Source organism: Trichosurus vulpecula, chromosome 1 (genome assembly GCF_011100635.1).
Source record: "Trichosurus vulpecula isolate mTriVul1 chromosome 1, mTriVul1.pri, whole genome shotgun sequence".
Classification (NCBI taxonomy): Eukaryota; Metazoa; Chordata; class Mammalia; order Diprotodontia; family Phalangeridae; genus Trichosurus; species Trichosurus vulpecula.
This window is the reverse complement of record NC_050573.1, coordinates 324,052,496-324,067,122: the sequence shown is the minus strand read 5'-3', so window position 1 is coordinate 324,067,122 and position 14,627 is coordinate 324,052,496. Positions and strand designations below refer to the sequence as shown.

General features: G+C 34.9%; 1 protein-coding gene across 1 annotated transcript in view; it reads right to left on the bottom strand.

Annotated features, from left to right (window-relative positions):
* Nucleotides 1–14,627, bottom strand: part of CDH10 (cadherin 10) — an 88,951-nt gene that overhangs the window by 35,924 nt on the left and 38,400 nt on the right. Inside the window, exon 6 of the mRNA XM_036744937.1 lies at nt 9,993–10,246. Coding sequence (XP_036600832.1) covers nt 9,993–10,246 — 254 coding nt within the window. The remainder of the gene's footprint in view (nt 1–9,992; nt 10,247–14,627) is intronic.

Below are 14,627 nucleotides of genomic sequence, written 5' to 3'. Positions count from 1 at the left end.
GGTAATTTAACAAATTTAAATCATCACCCTAGTAAAAGTTCACTTGATGCATGCTATTAAAAATCTTATTTGGTCAAACTAGATCTTGAGAATAGATCTACAATGATCAATATTCTTGTCCTGTTTCCAAGTGTATGACAGTTCACTTAAAAGCCTGGAATTTGCTAATATGATACCTAGTGTCTTGACATGAATAACAGCTTAGTGGGCTCAAAATGTTAATCATTATGGATTTATTTGGCTAAGGAGATGGATAAAATCTATTTAATGCAGTGACTATCAGGCTAGAAAGTGAAAAACATTTAAAAGCAAGTAGTAAAAAAAACTTAAAAAAATTTAAATTTCTGTAAAAATAAGTACCCTGATTAAAAATTAGCAAGCTGATTAAGTGAATTCATATCCATGTCACGATAGTGTTGCTCAAAAACTAGCTTATCCATGTGGGGTTATGTAAATAAGATAATTCCTATTATCTTCTGTCCCATTTAATTGGCACCATACATTTAATGTATCTAAACATTTCCTGTGTTTGCATCACTATGCAGCAGTCTAGAGACTTGCAGATGTTGTTATTGTATTTCAAATGCTCAGAAACATCCCCATGTAGTACTTAATGCTTACACACACACACACACACATACACACACACACACACACACACACACACACAAAACCATAAACTAGAAGATCAGATGTAATCTGTAGTCCTTAAAGTACCTTGGAGACACTTTCACCTTGCCCAAATTTTTGTTGTTAAAGGAAAATACATAAAGTAAATACATAAAATCTTTCATTTATCTGTTGGTAAGGGAAAACACTCATGCAAAATATTGCACTTAAAAATGGTAATGTATGAAAGCCCTTTTCTTTTTGAATAAATGTGTTTTTGTTATAATTAGTTGTTATGAATGCCTTTTAGGTTATGTGTTATTGAAGATGTTTGCATAAACTGACTTAATAAGGTGACTTAAAATCCTGTTTATCTGTCTTTTAATATCTAATTATTATATTTTGGAAAGTTTTGGCAGTTAATTTTGTCAGTTTTCAATCAAGTAGACTGAATAACTTGAAAAATCTCTCCATAAATGGAGCTTTCTCTACCATAATGACTGATTTCATGCACAGATTCTATCTTCCAACCAAACTGGGATGCTCTATTCTCTGGATATCTTTTTCTGAAAGGTTTTCTCTTTCTAGCTTCTACGCCTTGGTTCCTGATATTTCTTTATCTTGGAATGCCTGCTTTCCAACTCTACCTATCAAAACACAGTTTTCTCTTCAAATTTTGAATGTAATATCTCATCCTCCACAAAATTTTCCTTAATTACATTAGGCAGAAAGGATCACTCCTCTCCCCCAAATTCGTGAAGATTATAAACAGGTGTACGTGTAGTTATTTGTGTACCTGTATTATCTCATCCAGTAGATTATACATTTTTTAAGGCAAAAGGCCATGCTTTACCTATCCTGTATCTATCCCTAGCCAAATTCATTACAGTGCTTTGCTCACAGAAGGTGCTCAATAAATCTTTTTCACTGACTGGAACAAATTAAGGTTCTATATCTATATTGTCTTAAATCTTAACAAAAACAATATTTCTGCTTTCTTGTAAAAATAACCATTGTGATTCCTGTAAATAAAATAGCAGGCAGCATCTGCAGTTTTTTTAACCATTGTCTTTGCCATCAGTTGATCTGTGCCTGATGCTGAATTCTTAATGACCTTCATAAAGAACAATGATAAAGCAGCTGAATATGAATAATGTGCGTATAGTAGTGAAAGCTTTTTGTTCTAGTTAACAAAGATGATAGAATTGTGTCTGTGTGTTTTTAATCCTCTGCAATACTTGGAAAATGTCAGTAAACTTTAAACCATTTGATTTATTCATTTTGAAAACACAAATATGAAAAACCTACAGAACTGATTATCATGAAGAAGTGCTATGCCATGGAGCCATTTTAAAACATTCCTGCCATAATTGGTGTTTTAAAGCAAGAGTACTAGCAAAGCTCAGACTTTGTCTTAGTTTCTATGATGCTAGTTTTGGTTCTTCCTGAATTCACTATCAAAACATTATCATCCAAAGAGACAATTATTTTTTCTTCACAGAACAAGTTAGATGTAACAACTTCTCCATCAGTATATGGCCAAAGTGCACAATCAACATTAATGCAGTAATTACTGTGATCAGTAAAGTCAATTTTATTTCAGGAAGGCAAATACAAGTGTCTAATATCACTAATAATAATAATAACAACTAATAGTTACATAATGCTTACTATGTGCCAGGTACTTTGCTAACTGATTTACAGTTATTATTGATCCTCACATAACCCTGGGAGAGGTGCTGTTATTATCACCATAATAGAGATGAAAAACCAGAAGCAAACAAAGTGATTTTCCCAGGGTCACACAGCTAGTAACTGTCTGAGAGTGAATTTGAACTCAGGTCTTCCTGACTCTAAACTCGGTACTCTACCCACTGCAACAACTAACTGCCCAAATATGATATTTAATCCTCCTTTATATGATTCATGAAAAAAGAAAAAGAAAGTCTCTTCTTTTAGCCTGTTCGGTAGCCTACTTCACCACCCCAGTTCAGGTCTGTCTTTAATATTTTCAGTGATTTTAGTCAATCAATCAACAGATATTTATTGAGTTCTCCCTATGGACAAAGAGAGAACCAAGATTGTACTATATGGGGTGATTTTTTTTTAAAAATCTGACTTAAAAACCTTGACATATTGCATTGAAACATATTTTAAAATGTAATTAAATTTGACAATTAAATGAAACACAGATTTACATAGAAGCTAACATGGAGCTATTCCAGGTACAAAGATACAAAGAAGAAACAAAATCACAGACTCTGCTTTCAAAGAGTATACAGGCTAATGGAAGCAAGTAGACATTTTACTAAAATACCTATAATCCAAAGCAGAATTTTGAGATTTCTCCAGGAAAGGTCCAAAGGTCTTTGAGAAATATGAAAAGAGAGATAACATTTTTTTTTCAGTTACTTATAGGAGGTGAAAACAGAATTGGGTCTTGAAGGAGGAGAGGGATTTTAATAGGTGGAAATTCAGGATTGTGGAAGGCAGCTCAAGGATTCCATTTCAGTCAAGATGTGTGAACAAAAACACAATAATATAAAAGGGCAGGAGAAGGACAAGGAATATTTAGTAGCCTATTTTGCTTGTAATGTAGAGTACAATGAAATAGAGAAGAGTGAGATAAGGTTAAAAAATAGGCTAGCATGAGCTTGTGGAAGGCCCTTAAATATATTTGTTATCTAGGATGCAATGAGGAGCACTGGGAGGTTTCTGAGTAGAGGAATGGCATGATCATAGTGGTGCATTATGATAGGTACTTAGGCAGTGATTTGAACGATGGTCTGGAAAGCGGATAGACTAGAAAGAGGAATAGCACTTAGGTTCAGAAAAGGACTAATAAGGACCTGAACTAGGGTGGTTGCAGTGTGAATTGAATGAAGGTAAAATGTGAGAGGTATTGTGATGAAAAAAGTGACAGAACTTGGCAACCAATGTGGTTATTTTCTGGGACCACAAATATGATCACTTTAAATCAGAAGCAGGTTTGAAAATGAATGAGAAGCATTCTCTATCCATATAGGAATCCTATTGGGGAAGAAATGAAGAAGAAAACAAGAATTTTTTTTTAAATTCAAAGGCAAAGACCTAAAGGAAAGGCTAATGGGTAGGAAAATAATCATGCAATTTAGGAAAAAAATAATCATGGGCAAATTATGTTGGCAAATTTGGGTTATATGTGACCATGATTACACTTTATTCTTCCAGGGCAAGAAAAGAAATTCAAGAATCCTTAACATTTTAATAACTGCTGGTATAAGGTACTCTGATGGCTTATTTGGTACCAGCAGAAAGCACTTGTATAAAAGACAATACTTACAGTTCTGATGGAAAATGGGTATTTTTATTTCTTAAATCCTTGTTCTGAGAAGCAGTAAAGGACAGCATTTAGAAAATTGGCCTCAGAGTAAGGAAAGAGCTTAATTCAAGTCCCACCCTTGACATACATTAGTCGGATGACCCTGGACAATTCATTTAATTTCTGAGTGGCCTGTGTAATTCTCCAAGACTATAATCTGCAAAGGGAGGTCTCATCTGCCTTAGAAGAAGAAGGGTTAACCTCTATGGACACTCCTTATACTAGTGAAATCACAGAAATGTTCCAAAAATACCCTTTTAATTGTAAATCTTATTTCAAATACTATTCATAATTGTCTTTAGGAGAAAGTTTTGACAAAGATTTCTATTTTTATAGTGGAAGTGTAATTAGATAGAAGAGAAAGCTATATTTTTAAAAATTAATTTACTAACAGGTATGGTCTTAGTTATGTCAATCAGAAGACCATAGTGTAGGCATGTCTGTCCACCTGGTGGCAGTGTAGACTAACCAAAATAAGCAAGATACTATGAAGCAGGTACATAGTAGCATGATGGAAAGATCTATGGACTTAAAATTTTGGACATATTTTCTACTCTTAAGTCAGATACACTATTTTGTGCATTTTGTGGCAGATGACTTTATCTCTCTGAATGTCTGTTTCTTCATTTGTAAAATGGGCATAATCATAATTGCATTATCTGCCTCCTAGGGTTGCTTTAAGAAATTTTATTTGTCTTTATTGTTAATAATGGCCTTGAAAAACTAGGACTAGAGCAAATATTACACATCATCCTGCTTTTTATATACAAAGGGAAATCCATCAACTACAATTTTAACCTTAACCTGAAAATGCATTTATTAAGATTTACAAGGTTTGTTTTATGATTCATTTATACAGGAAGACCATAGATAGTTTGATTTTAAGAATTTACCCAATGTTTTCAATGATTTTAAACTGTTCTTTGTTTCAAAGACGCATCTTTTCAACATGTTTTTTTTCCAGTGTTGCTCTAGGGTTGCAAATCTTATAGCCTCAAAATCTCTGAAGAATAAAAGTTGTAGTTAACTCAAAGGATGATAGGGGTATTTATTCTTGGTGGTTATAGGGCATTTTCCACGATGACGTACACACAAGGAATGTCAAAACAGATGTATTTCACTAGTACCAAAGACTTGCAAATATATACACATAGGTACATGTACATATAAACATGTATATATATATATATATGCATATGTGTATATATATATATGCATATGTGTATATATATATATATATATATATATATATATATATATATATATATATGTTTATAGAGAAAAGTCTACATTTTGTTAGTTGACTCTAGTATGGAGGACAGATGAAAGGACATGGAAAAGAATTACACAGTTTGAGAAGGCATAAGTGAGAGGTATCTGTACTGATGAAGAGACTATCCGCATCCAGAAGATCACAGATCTACTGACTTACGTTTATATAGTATCAATCAGTACAATTTGACCAATATAACAAAACCCATTATGTCTCTGGGTCATGAGCTCTGGAAGGTCCATACCAATCAGGAACAGTTTTAAATATTGGCCTGATAATGCCTGTAATATGCACCAGCCAAGCTAAGTTCAGAGTAGCTTGTGACAAAGTTAGACACAAATGATTGTTTTCAGGCATAGCAACTCTCAATGATATTCTACAAATTGCTAATAGGGTTGTCTTGGTAAAGAGAGCACTGTGTAAGGTTAAAGTTCAATGAAAAAAGTACTAGATATTATGGGCCTTCACATAAAGGAAAAATAGAGGCACATGGAAAATCAAAGATTTAATATTTTGATGAAAGTGACTGATGAATTAAAATAACCAGCTTAATATTGTCCTTTCTCTGTACTCCTGTACTGTCTGTTTGCTGCTTGTTTGCTTAACCTCTTTGCCAAGTTTGTCTCCTCCAGACTCCAAGCCATCAACTTCCAGATGACTGTGTACCCCTTGAACTGGACCCATCGAGACCCCTTGAACTGGACCCATCGAGCCGGGAACAGATCTACACCCCTTGCCAGCAGGAAGCAGTTTCAGAAGCTGAGATCTTCGTCCCTGACCCCAAAAGAATTTGGGTCCTATTTGTTTGAGGGGGGAATGATGAGGGCCCAGTCTCTGGGAACCCCCTTGAATCTGGAATGCAGTCTCTGGGAGCCCCCTTGAACTGTCCTTGAATCTTCTAACTGGATCTGGCCTTCCCCTAAGGCCACAAGCCTCGCATTGTCATTAGGCCCAAATCTCTACCGAAACCTTCCCACCCTTGATACTATCCATATCCATGCCTTCGGCTACTTCCCACCCTTAATCCCATTACCTCACCTTGCCCTCCTTGGACTTCCCCTCAAGACCCTTCCTAAACCCCTCCTCTAGGCACCCCAGACCACCCCTCAATCCCTCCTACAATCTTTGTGTATATAATCTCCATCTTGCCTCCATGAAGGGGCTCAGATTCAATCTAATTCAGTAGTTTGAATCTGGCCCGCTTGTGGAAACAGGCGTCACAAGGTGGGGGGGGGGGGGATTTCTTAAGACAGCCCATTGTGGTGAATCCCTAATAAACTTTGTCTTTTCCCTTGGCAAAAAAAAAAAAAAAAAAATAACCAGCTTAATCAATTGTTTTGATTTCATCAAATGTTCAAGTCAACGTAAAGAGTAAAGCCAAGCCTGCACACAGCTTACATTCACGGTGACCGATTTTTTTTTTTTACAACAAGTTGTCTTAAGGCTATAAACAGGAGAGGAAAAACAGCATTGGCTCTGCTATTTCAGTGATTAAACCAAGTTTTTAAAATAAATTGCTTGTTCCTTTTAGGTGACAGGACATTAACACAGTGTCAAACCAGATTGCTACACACTGGAAATTAAATGTGTGATGATTGTTAGTATTTTTCCCAACTCCTACCTGTGTCCCTAAATAATAAAAAAAAAATGGAACACAAATTGGGCTAATTAGGTGCCTTCACATGGATAGCGAATAAGTGGTACCCTGCCAAAATAGCAGTACCCCTCACATTATATATCTATTTTTAATTGAAATCATCAATGTTCAGTATCATTTTTTTTATTTCCATAGCAAAATATAATTTTGTACAATTTTCTGTGTCTATAGGGAACTATCACAAATAGCAGGCAAGTATACTCTTGGGGAAATTAAGTAGGACATTTTTCACTGATTTGCTAGACCTGTCAAGAATTTTATTTTAGAGTTAGAAGGAACCTCAGAGATCAATCTATACCAACCCTCTCATTTTACAGATGAGGAAACTGAATCCCAGAGAAGTTAAATATATTGCCCAGGGTCACACCATAAGTTAGTGGCAAAACCATAAATGGTTACAGTTCAGTCTGAGTCACAGGTTCTATGATTCATACTAGTTTTCCAATCTCATGCTCTTTCTGCTCCTTTGCACTGTTACTCTGTTGTGATTTAATTTGGTCTTAATTTGGGATTTCATTGGTGCAAGGAAATCCAGGTGAGAAAATTTCCTCTATAAATATAGATAGGTTACTACAGTCTCCAACTTTTAATCTTAGAGAGTTGCCTGGTACACTGAGAATCTAATTAACTTGCCCTGGGTCACACGTCCAGTGTGTATCAGATATGGGACTTGCACTGAGGTCTTCCTAATTCTGAGCCTGGATGTTTGTCTACTATGCTAGTTGCTTTGCTTATATTATACTTTATTATAAATAATTAGCAAGCATATTTTAATGCTGAATAAAGTGGTTATTATGAATTTGCCTTAGATTGGGAAAGTATCAATATCAATTTTTGAAAGTATTAATTTTTGAAAGCATTTTCCAGCAGTCAACACTAATTATTAAATATTTCTCACCATCTGATTTACATCCTGAAATGGAATGGAAAGTTCACCACACTAGACATCAGAAGACATGAATTCTAGTCATATCAATTAATTTCTCCATCATTTCCCCAGGAACCTCATCATTGCGTACTACTTGGGAATTCTGCATTATGCCCTGGTGCTGGTACCTTCCTACCCTCCCTCTTTAGCTTCCTTTTTTGTGTTGTCTTTCCCTATTACATCACAAGCTCTTTGAGAGCAGGGATTGTCTTTCTTTTTTTGTATTTGTGTCTCTAGCATTTATCATGGTGCCTTGTTGGGGTCCTCTCACCCCTGGTAGTCCTTGACCAGCAAGGACCTGTCTCGATACGCAATGATGAGGTGGGAGTCAAGGATGGAAGGAACTCTATTTATTGTTTCAGCAAGCAGGATTTTTATGCAGTACTAGCGTTCATTACTGGGTGCAAGCAAGCTTGTGCACGATCCTCTAAGCCTATCAGGAGCCCCAGGGCCAGGCATCACAGCACGTGAATAACTCGTGTCCAGTCCTTATTTGGAAGGGGGCATGTGCTGTTCACAGCCTGCCTTATCAGAAGAGGAGGACCTGAGCCGGACTGTGTAGCCCCAGATAATTCCTTTTTCCCATGGGACTGTCCGTGGGCCTCAACTCCCAAGCTTATCAGGCTCTCAAGAGCCCCTTACAGTGCCTAACAAAGGGTAGGTGTCCTTAGATAAGTTATTTAACCTCTCTTTATCCCAGATTACTTAAGTGTAAAATGAAGTGATTGAACTAACTAAAATATTTGGTTCCCTTCAGCTCCAACATTATATATCTGTCATTACCGTAGAAGAATGATATGTTTCTAAGGGAGTGACAAAATATTTAGAAATTGGCACTGGGTTTTCTGTCAGCTACTAGGTTGCTCAACAACAATATACATACTTTATCAAGCATAGAATATTTCTGTAGTCTATTAATGAGAGATCTGGACTTTAATTTACAAGACCTGATACTATTACTCTTTCACCAAAGATGAAAACCAAGTGTGCTGGTTTACAGTGGGCTCTCCAGGAAAAAAAAATGAATGCATGACACACTTAAAAATTTTATCTGAATCATCAGCTTTTCCTCACATGGAAAATTCAACTGATACCTGTGAGCTGATATGAGTTGGCAGCATCACACATTTGATTTTATCTAGTAAAAATCACTCAGTGCCTTGGGTCTTAATCATACCACCTTGAAAATGATGAGACTAAAAGTCCTCAGCAGGAATATTTTCACTTGAGACAAAAGTAGCCAAGCCATGATTGGGATGGAGGGGAAAGTGGAAGTCCACAAAGTCACAAAGCTCTTAAATGTCAAAGCTAGAATTTGAACTTAAGCCCATTCCCACTTTACAGATGAAAACCCTGTGACCCAGAGACCACACAATTACCAAGTAGCAAAGCCAAGATGATATCAATCTTCAAGTATTTGGGGGGCCATTACATGGAAATTAATTTTGCATTGTCTTTAGCCAAAGAGGCCAGAATGAATGAAGAACAATGGGTGGAATTTGCAGAAAGGTAGACTTAGGGCTGAAGGAAAGAAAATCATCCTAATCATTAGAACAATCCCAAAGTGGAATGGGTTTCTTTAGAGTGAAGAGTCTTCTGCTCCCACAAGGTCCCTTCCAGCTCTGGGATTATATGGTAACTTCTACATCATGATTAGGCATCAGAGGAGCATTTTAGTACAAAAACAGGATGCAAACTTTTAAAGACAGGTAAGAAAAATAAGACTAACAATGAGAAACCTAGGCTAAATGAGTGGAGACTGGGTGAAGGATAGGGAGCAGGAAATAGTCACTTCGGGAGGGGGGACAGTCTGATCCCAATCTTTTTGACCGACAGAATGAAGGGGGAGGCAGCTACACATATTAGTTCAAAATTGCATGAAGAGCTATGATTTGAAGGAAATAGTAGCCTTAAAATATTGGTGCCATTGAATTTGTTAGTGTTCCATTAAATTCTAAGAAAATTTAATAAAAAAGTTTTGCTACATTTTACTATGAGTTTAAATAAAGTAGGGATATACTTGTTTTCCTCTTTCTGCTCTAACATGGGCTAGACATTTCTCCAGGAGATTATGTCTTATATGAAACTTGTTGAAAAGAATGTCAGAAGATTCATCAATAACACCAGAGAAATTAAGAGAGAATTCGAAATATGATGTAATTACCTAATGGAGCTAGAAGCAGAATCCGGGTCTCTTGCCATCACAGTACCAATGATGGTACCCACTTCAATATCTTCATGGACTTCAAATAGGTAAGAGGATCTACTGAAAACTGGGGGCTCATCCACATCCTCTACAGATATTTTCACAATGGTAGTATCTTTAAAGGGCCCAAGGTAATAGAAACGTGGATCCACATGAGTGTTTTCTGCCTCAACCTTCAGAGTATAAAGTCTTCTGCTTTCATAATCAAGAGGCTGTAGAGAGAAATGTCATTGAGATAAAGCAGAGAAAAAAAAAAAAAAAACCTCTTCTGCTAAGTCAAATGTTGATTTTTAAATCCATGCACAGGATTAGGTTTGCATTGAAAATATTTGTAGAGTCCTAAATCTGAATAAAGAATTACCTTGTTCAGATAATATGCATTTATATGTATCATAGTTATAATTAAATCCTTATTCTAATAAAGAATGAATACACTTTATAATACTTAAAAATAAAATAAATTTATATTTATTTTGGATCTTGTGCAAATGTTGAAAGATCTTACATGAATCTATTTTAATGAAAAATGATACTTACCACCTAGAAAGAATTCAGCCTAAAATGTAATATAGACTTCCATTTTTTGTGAAGTCTTTTTTTTAATTATTTTTGTATAGAGGCAATATAGTATAGTGGATAGTGAGCTAGCTCAGAACCAGGGAGACCTGTGTTTAAGTCTCACTTCTGACATCTATTGGCTATGTGATCAAGACACTTAATATACTACAAAGATCTGAATTTAAGAATACCTTAAAATATCAGCTTGTGTTAATTGATGTAGGCCATTTTATTTTTTATCCACAGGCAAAGAAAATAGAGATCATGGGGTAAAAAACTGTATTTCAAATTACAATGTAAATATCTCCAATTTTTAAAAATTTAAAGTGCATTTAAATATGAGAAATTACAGTAAAATATTTTTTGAAATGTGTTGCATCAATTGATATTCCTGGTCCTTCTAATGTAAATTTCTCAATATTCTGGGCAATCCTTTAAAACTAAAAGTGGCAGAGATGTTATACCAACTTACATTTGTAATGGGAGATTCCTCACCTAAATATTCTGCTTAATGATGAACTCACACATTTGGTCCCTATCCATATTTCCACACAAGCACTCAAGTTTGTTTATGTTTCCTTAATTTGACTAATGTACTCCTGACCCCCAGTACCTCATTGCAAGTAATATGGGGAAAATTTAGAAGCTGGCAACTCCTGGTGTTAGGAAACAAAATATTGTAGCAAAACACCACAGATGTATGAGACAATGAAATATATATTTACTGAATTTGGTTTTGGTGACAGTGAGTCCCCTTCAATAAGTCCAGGAAAATGAATACAGTATTTTGTTGTGAAAACAACCCCCCTACCCCACCCCACCACACACACAGATTTCCTGATTTTTCTGGTTAGTGAGTGGAGGCAAACTAGAGAAAACAAATGTGTAATCAAATGTGCCAGCTTAAAGACATGCCTCCTCTTTTGACTACTAGGCAGCAAACAGCAGCAGAAACTTTGCTGAAATATTTGAACTAAAGGAGGCCTTTACTACATTGGGAACACAATTCCTGGATTTCTTCCTACTAAATCTTAGCCTTGGGTGTGCAAGGAGAGTTATAACTATCTGATGATGGCTTTTAGGTCAAAATTATGAGGTCACTTAGGATCATCCTTCAGAAGAAGATAGGATGAGGGATCTTTTCCAAAAGAGAAAAGAGATCAGTACTGGAAAGAGAGATTGTTGTTAGAGGGGTCATTTTCCATCTGAGAATTTATAAGTGACTTTAAATATTTTAGGTAGGTAGTACAGAAGAGAAAATTGAGCAGTCTTAAAAGTTTCAGGGTGTATTGAGTCCTCATAGTGAAGACTGCTTTTCTTTTGTTATATTAAAACCTAAGGGCTTCTAACTAATATCACCACTGATTTCCTAGGAAAATGAAGATCCCAGGTTTTAGGGTAGTGTCTACTCTAGAATCAACAATGTTAACATTCCTAAAAAAATGTAGGTGGGTCTTTTTGCCACCGGCATTTCTTAGCAGTGACAAATATGATTGGCAAACATGGGTATGATTTAATACCCATTTCTTATTAGTCTTTAGCATAGGAATGAGTTAAGTGTATTATCTTTACTTAAAAAACAAACAAAAAAACCTATTCTAATCACTTTGTTGCCTCATCTGATAACTCTGGTAGCAGTAGAGTGGTAAGGAATTGTCAATGACAAGAGAATATATAAAGATGGAAGATTCTATTACTTTTATCTCTGTAAATCCAAGTCAACTGAATGAGAGTCTCTTTTGCTGCAATAAAAATGATTGAGTAGAAATTCTCAGGAGATTTTCTACACCATTCCTAAGACCAAAGGTTTTTCTGTCCATCCACATTACTTTAAAAATATTCCAACAGGAACAACAAAAACAATGATAAAATTTGTAAAATTTCCTAAAGCTCTTATTATTTTTTTGGTATGGATTTTCCTACACAGATAGGGTAGTTTATTTTAATTGAATATAGTAATTAAGAAATTTTTTTTACAGATCTTTATACAGTCTTTATACAGCATGATCTCCCCGCTTCCCAGAAGCAATTAGGCTTAAGTAACTTGCCCAGAGTCACACAACTGTCAAGTGTCAAAGACCACATTTGAAATCAGATCCTTCTGATTCCAGGGCTAATGCTCTATCTGCTGTACCACCTAGTTACCCATGATCTTGTTTTCAATGTATACATTCATTATGGTGTTTTCAATATGAGCAGATTTTACTCATTTCTCAATTCTACATTTCAAAGAATTACTTTTCTAAATAAAACTAGTCTTTAGCTCTTACAGTTTGATCAAATAATTTGGAAGACATGAAATATACCCTGAGTTTGTCTATTTTAATGTATACTTTTTATCATGCTTTTCTATGCCTATTTTACCTTTTGGTCCTGCCTATATTTATGTTTGTTTGTTTGTTTTAACAGAAGCATTATGTGGCTTTTTCACAAAAGGAGATATAAGATGTGAATATGCTTTGTTTGAGCTCAAAACAAACAAAAAAAAATTCTAAAATTCAGCCATTTTATCAAGAGGTTCCTTGAAGGATTGCGAAATGTGTAAGAGTATACATACCATCTTTAAAAAAAAAAAAGAAAAACACATGACTGTAGTGAACACTACAGTAATTGAGTAGGAAAATCATCACGAACTACTAGTTCAATACATTTTAATGAGATTTCTGCATTTCTTTCAATAAGTCTCATCTGAGAGGGAAAACACCTTAGATTGTGATTTTCTTCTCTTTTTTAATAATAGGACTATTAAGAGTGAAATAGTATTTTAAAGACAAAAGCTTTAATTGAATTTTTACTTTATTTAATTTTTGGTGAAGTAAGCAGGATTGAGTGACTTACCCATGGTCACAGAGTTAGTAATTGATTTTTTTAAAAGCTCCCATAGTTCTATTCAATTTGAAAAGTGTAATGCATTTTTGACATATTTTGTAAATTACATGTAATATTTACAGAAAGCACTTTATAAAAATAATATTTTTAAAGGTCATATCATAACTAGAAAATTTGTTGAAACAAAAAGGGAAACTCATCTTGATATTCTTTGGCTATTACAAGTACAAAATAATAGATAATTAATTATATCCAGCAAATTAAGAAGTCTCCAGAGAATTACACTCAAATCAGTTGCTGTCTTCATTAGATTGCATTCCATCTTTCTCTGTTACACCCATATCCCTGTTCCCACTCAGCTTCTGGACAGGACTTTACTCTCGCTTATTAAAGATGCATCTTTTTTTTTAATAATGGGCCAGCAGGTGGCTGATTCAGTCATATATTTACTACTCTATTATAAGAAGTCACATATTTCCCTTTGTATTATCTTAGTTTGAAGCTATATGTTTGATCCATTTATACCACTGACTATTCATAGATCCATTCAGTTCACCAAAACATGACAATTTTTTTTCTTTCCTCTTTTGTACTCTTCTCTTTTGTTTAACCCACATAGGCTTTATGGATGTAACTAGGTCTGCCCTAAAATACCACTGATACAAATAGCTTTACACTGGGCTCTATTAAATGTAATTTCAATCAACACTTATTAAGTATTTACTGTATGTGAACTTGATAACATTTCTATGGACTTCAGGAACAAAATATCTAAAATATTTAATCCATATCACATAAGAATAAATTGAAATAATTATATTTTTCTTCAATTTGTGCTGCTAATCTGGTTTTATTATCCACTGTAATTATTATTTAATGCATCGGGATAGGTGCTGTGCTATTTTATTCTGCCTCTCTTAATTGTGATGTTGCACTTTTACCTTTGTTTGATTTCATATTCACTTAAAAAACAATAATACTTTCAGTTCAGTCATTGTATCTGACTCTTTGTGACCCTATTTGGGGTTTTCTTGGCAAAGATACTGGAGTGGTTTGGCATTTCTTTCTCCAGTTCATTTTACAGATGAAGAAACTGAGGCAAGCAGGGTTAAGTGACTTTACCCAGATTCACACAGCTAGTAAGTGTCTGAGGGAAGATTCAAACTCAGGAAGATAAATCTTCCTGACTCCAGGCCCGGCACTCCA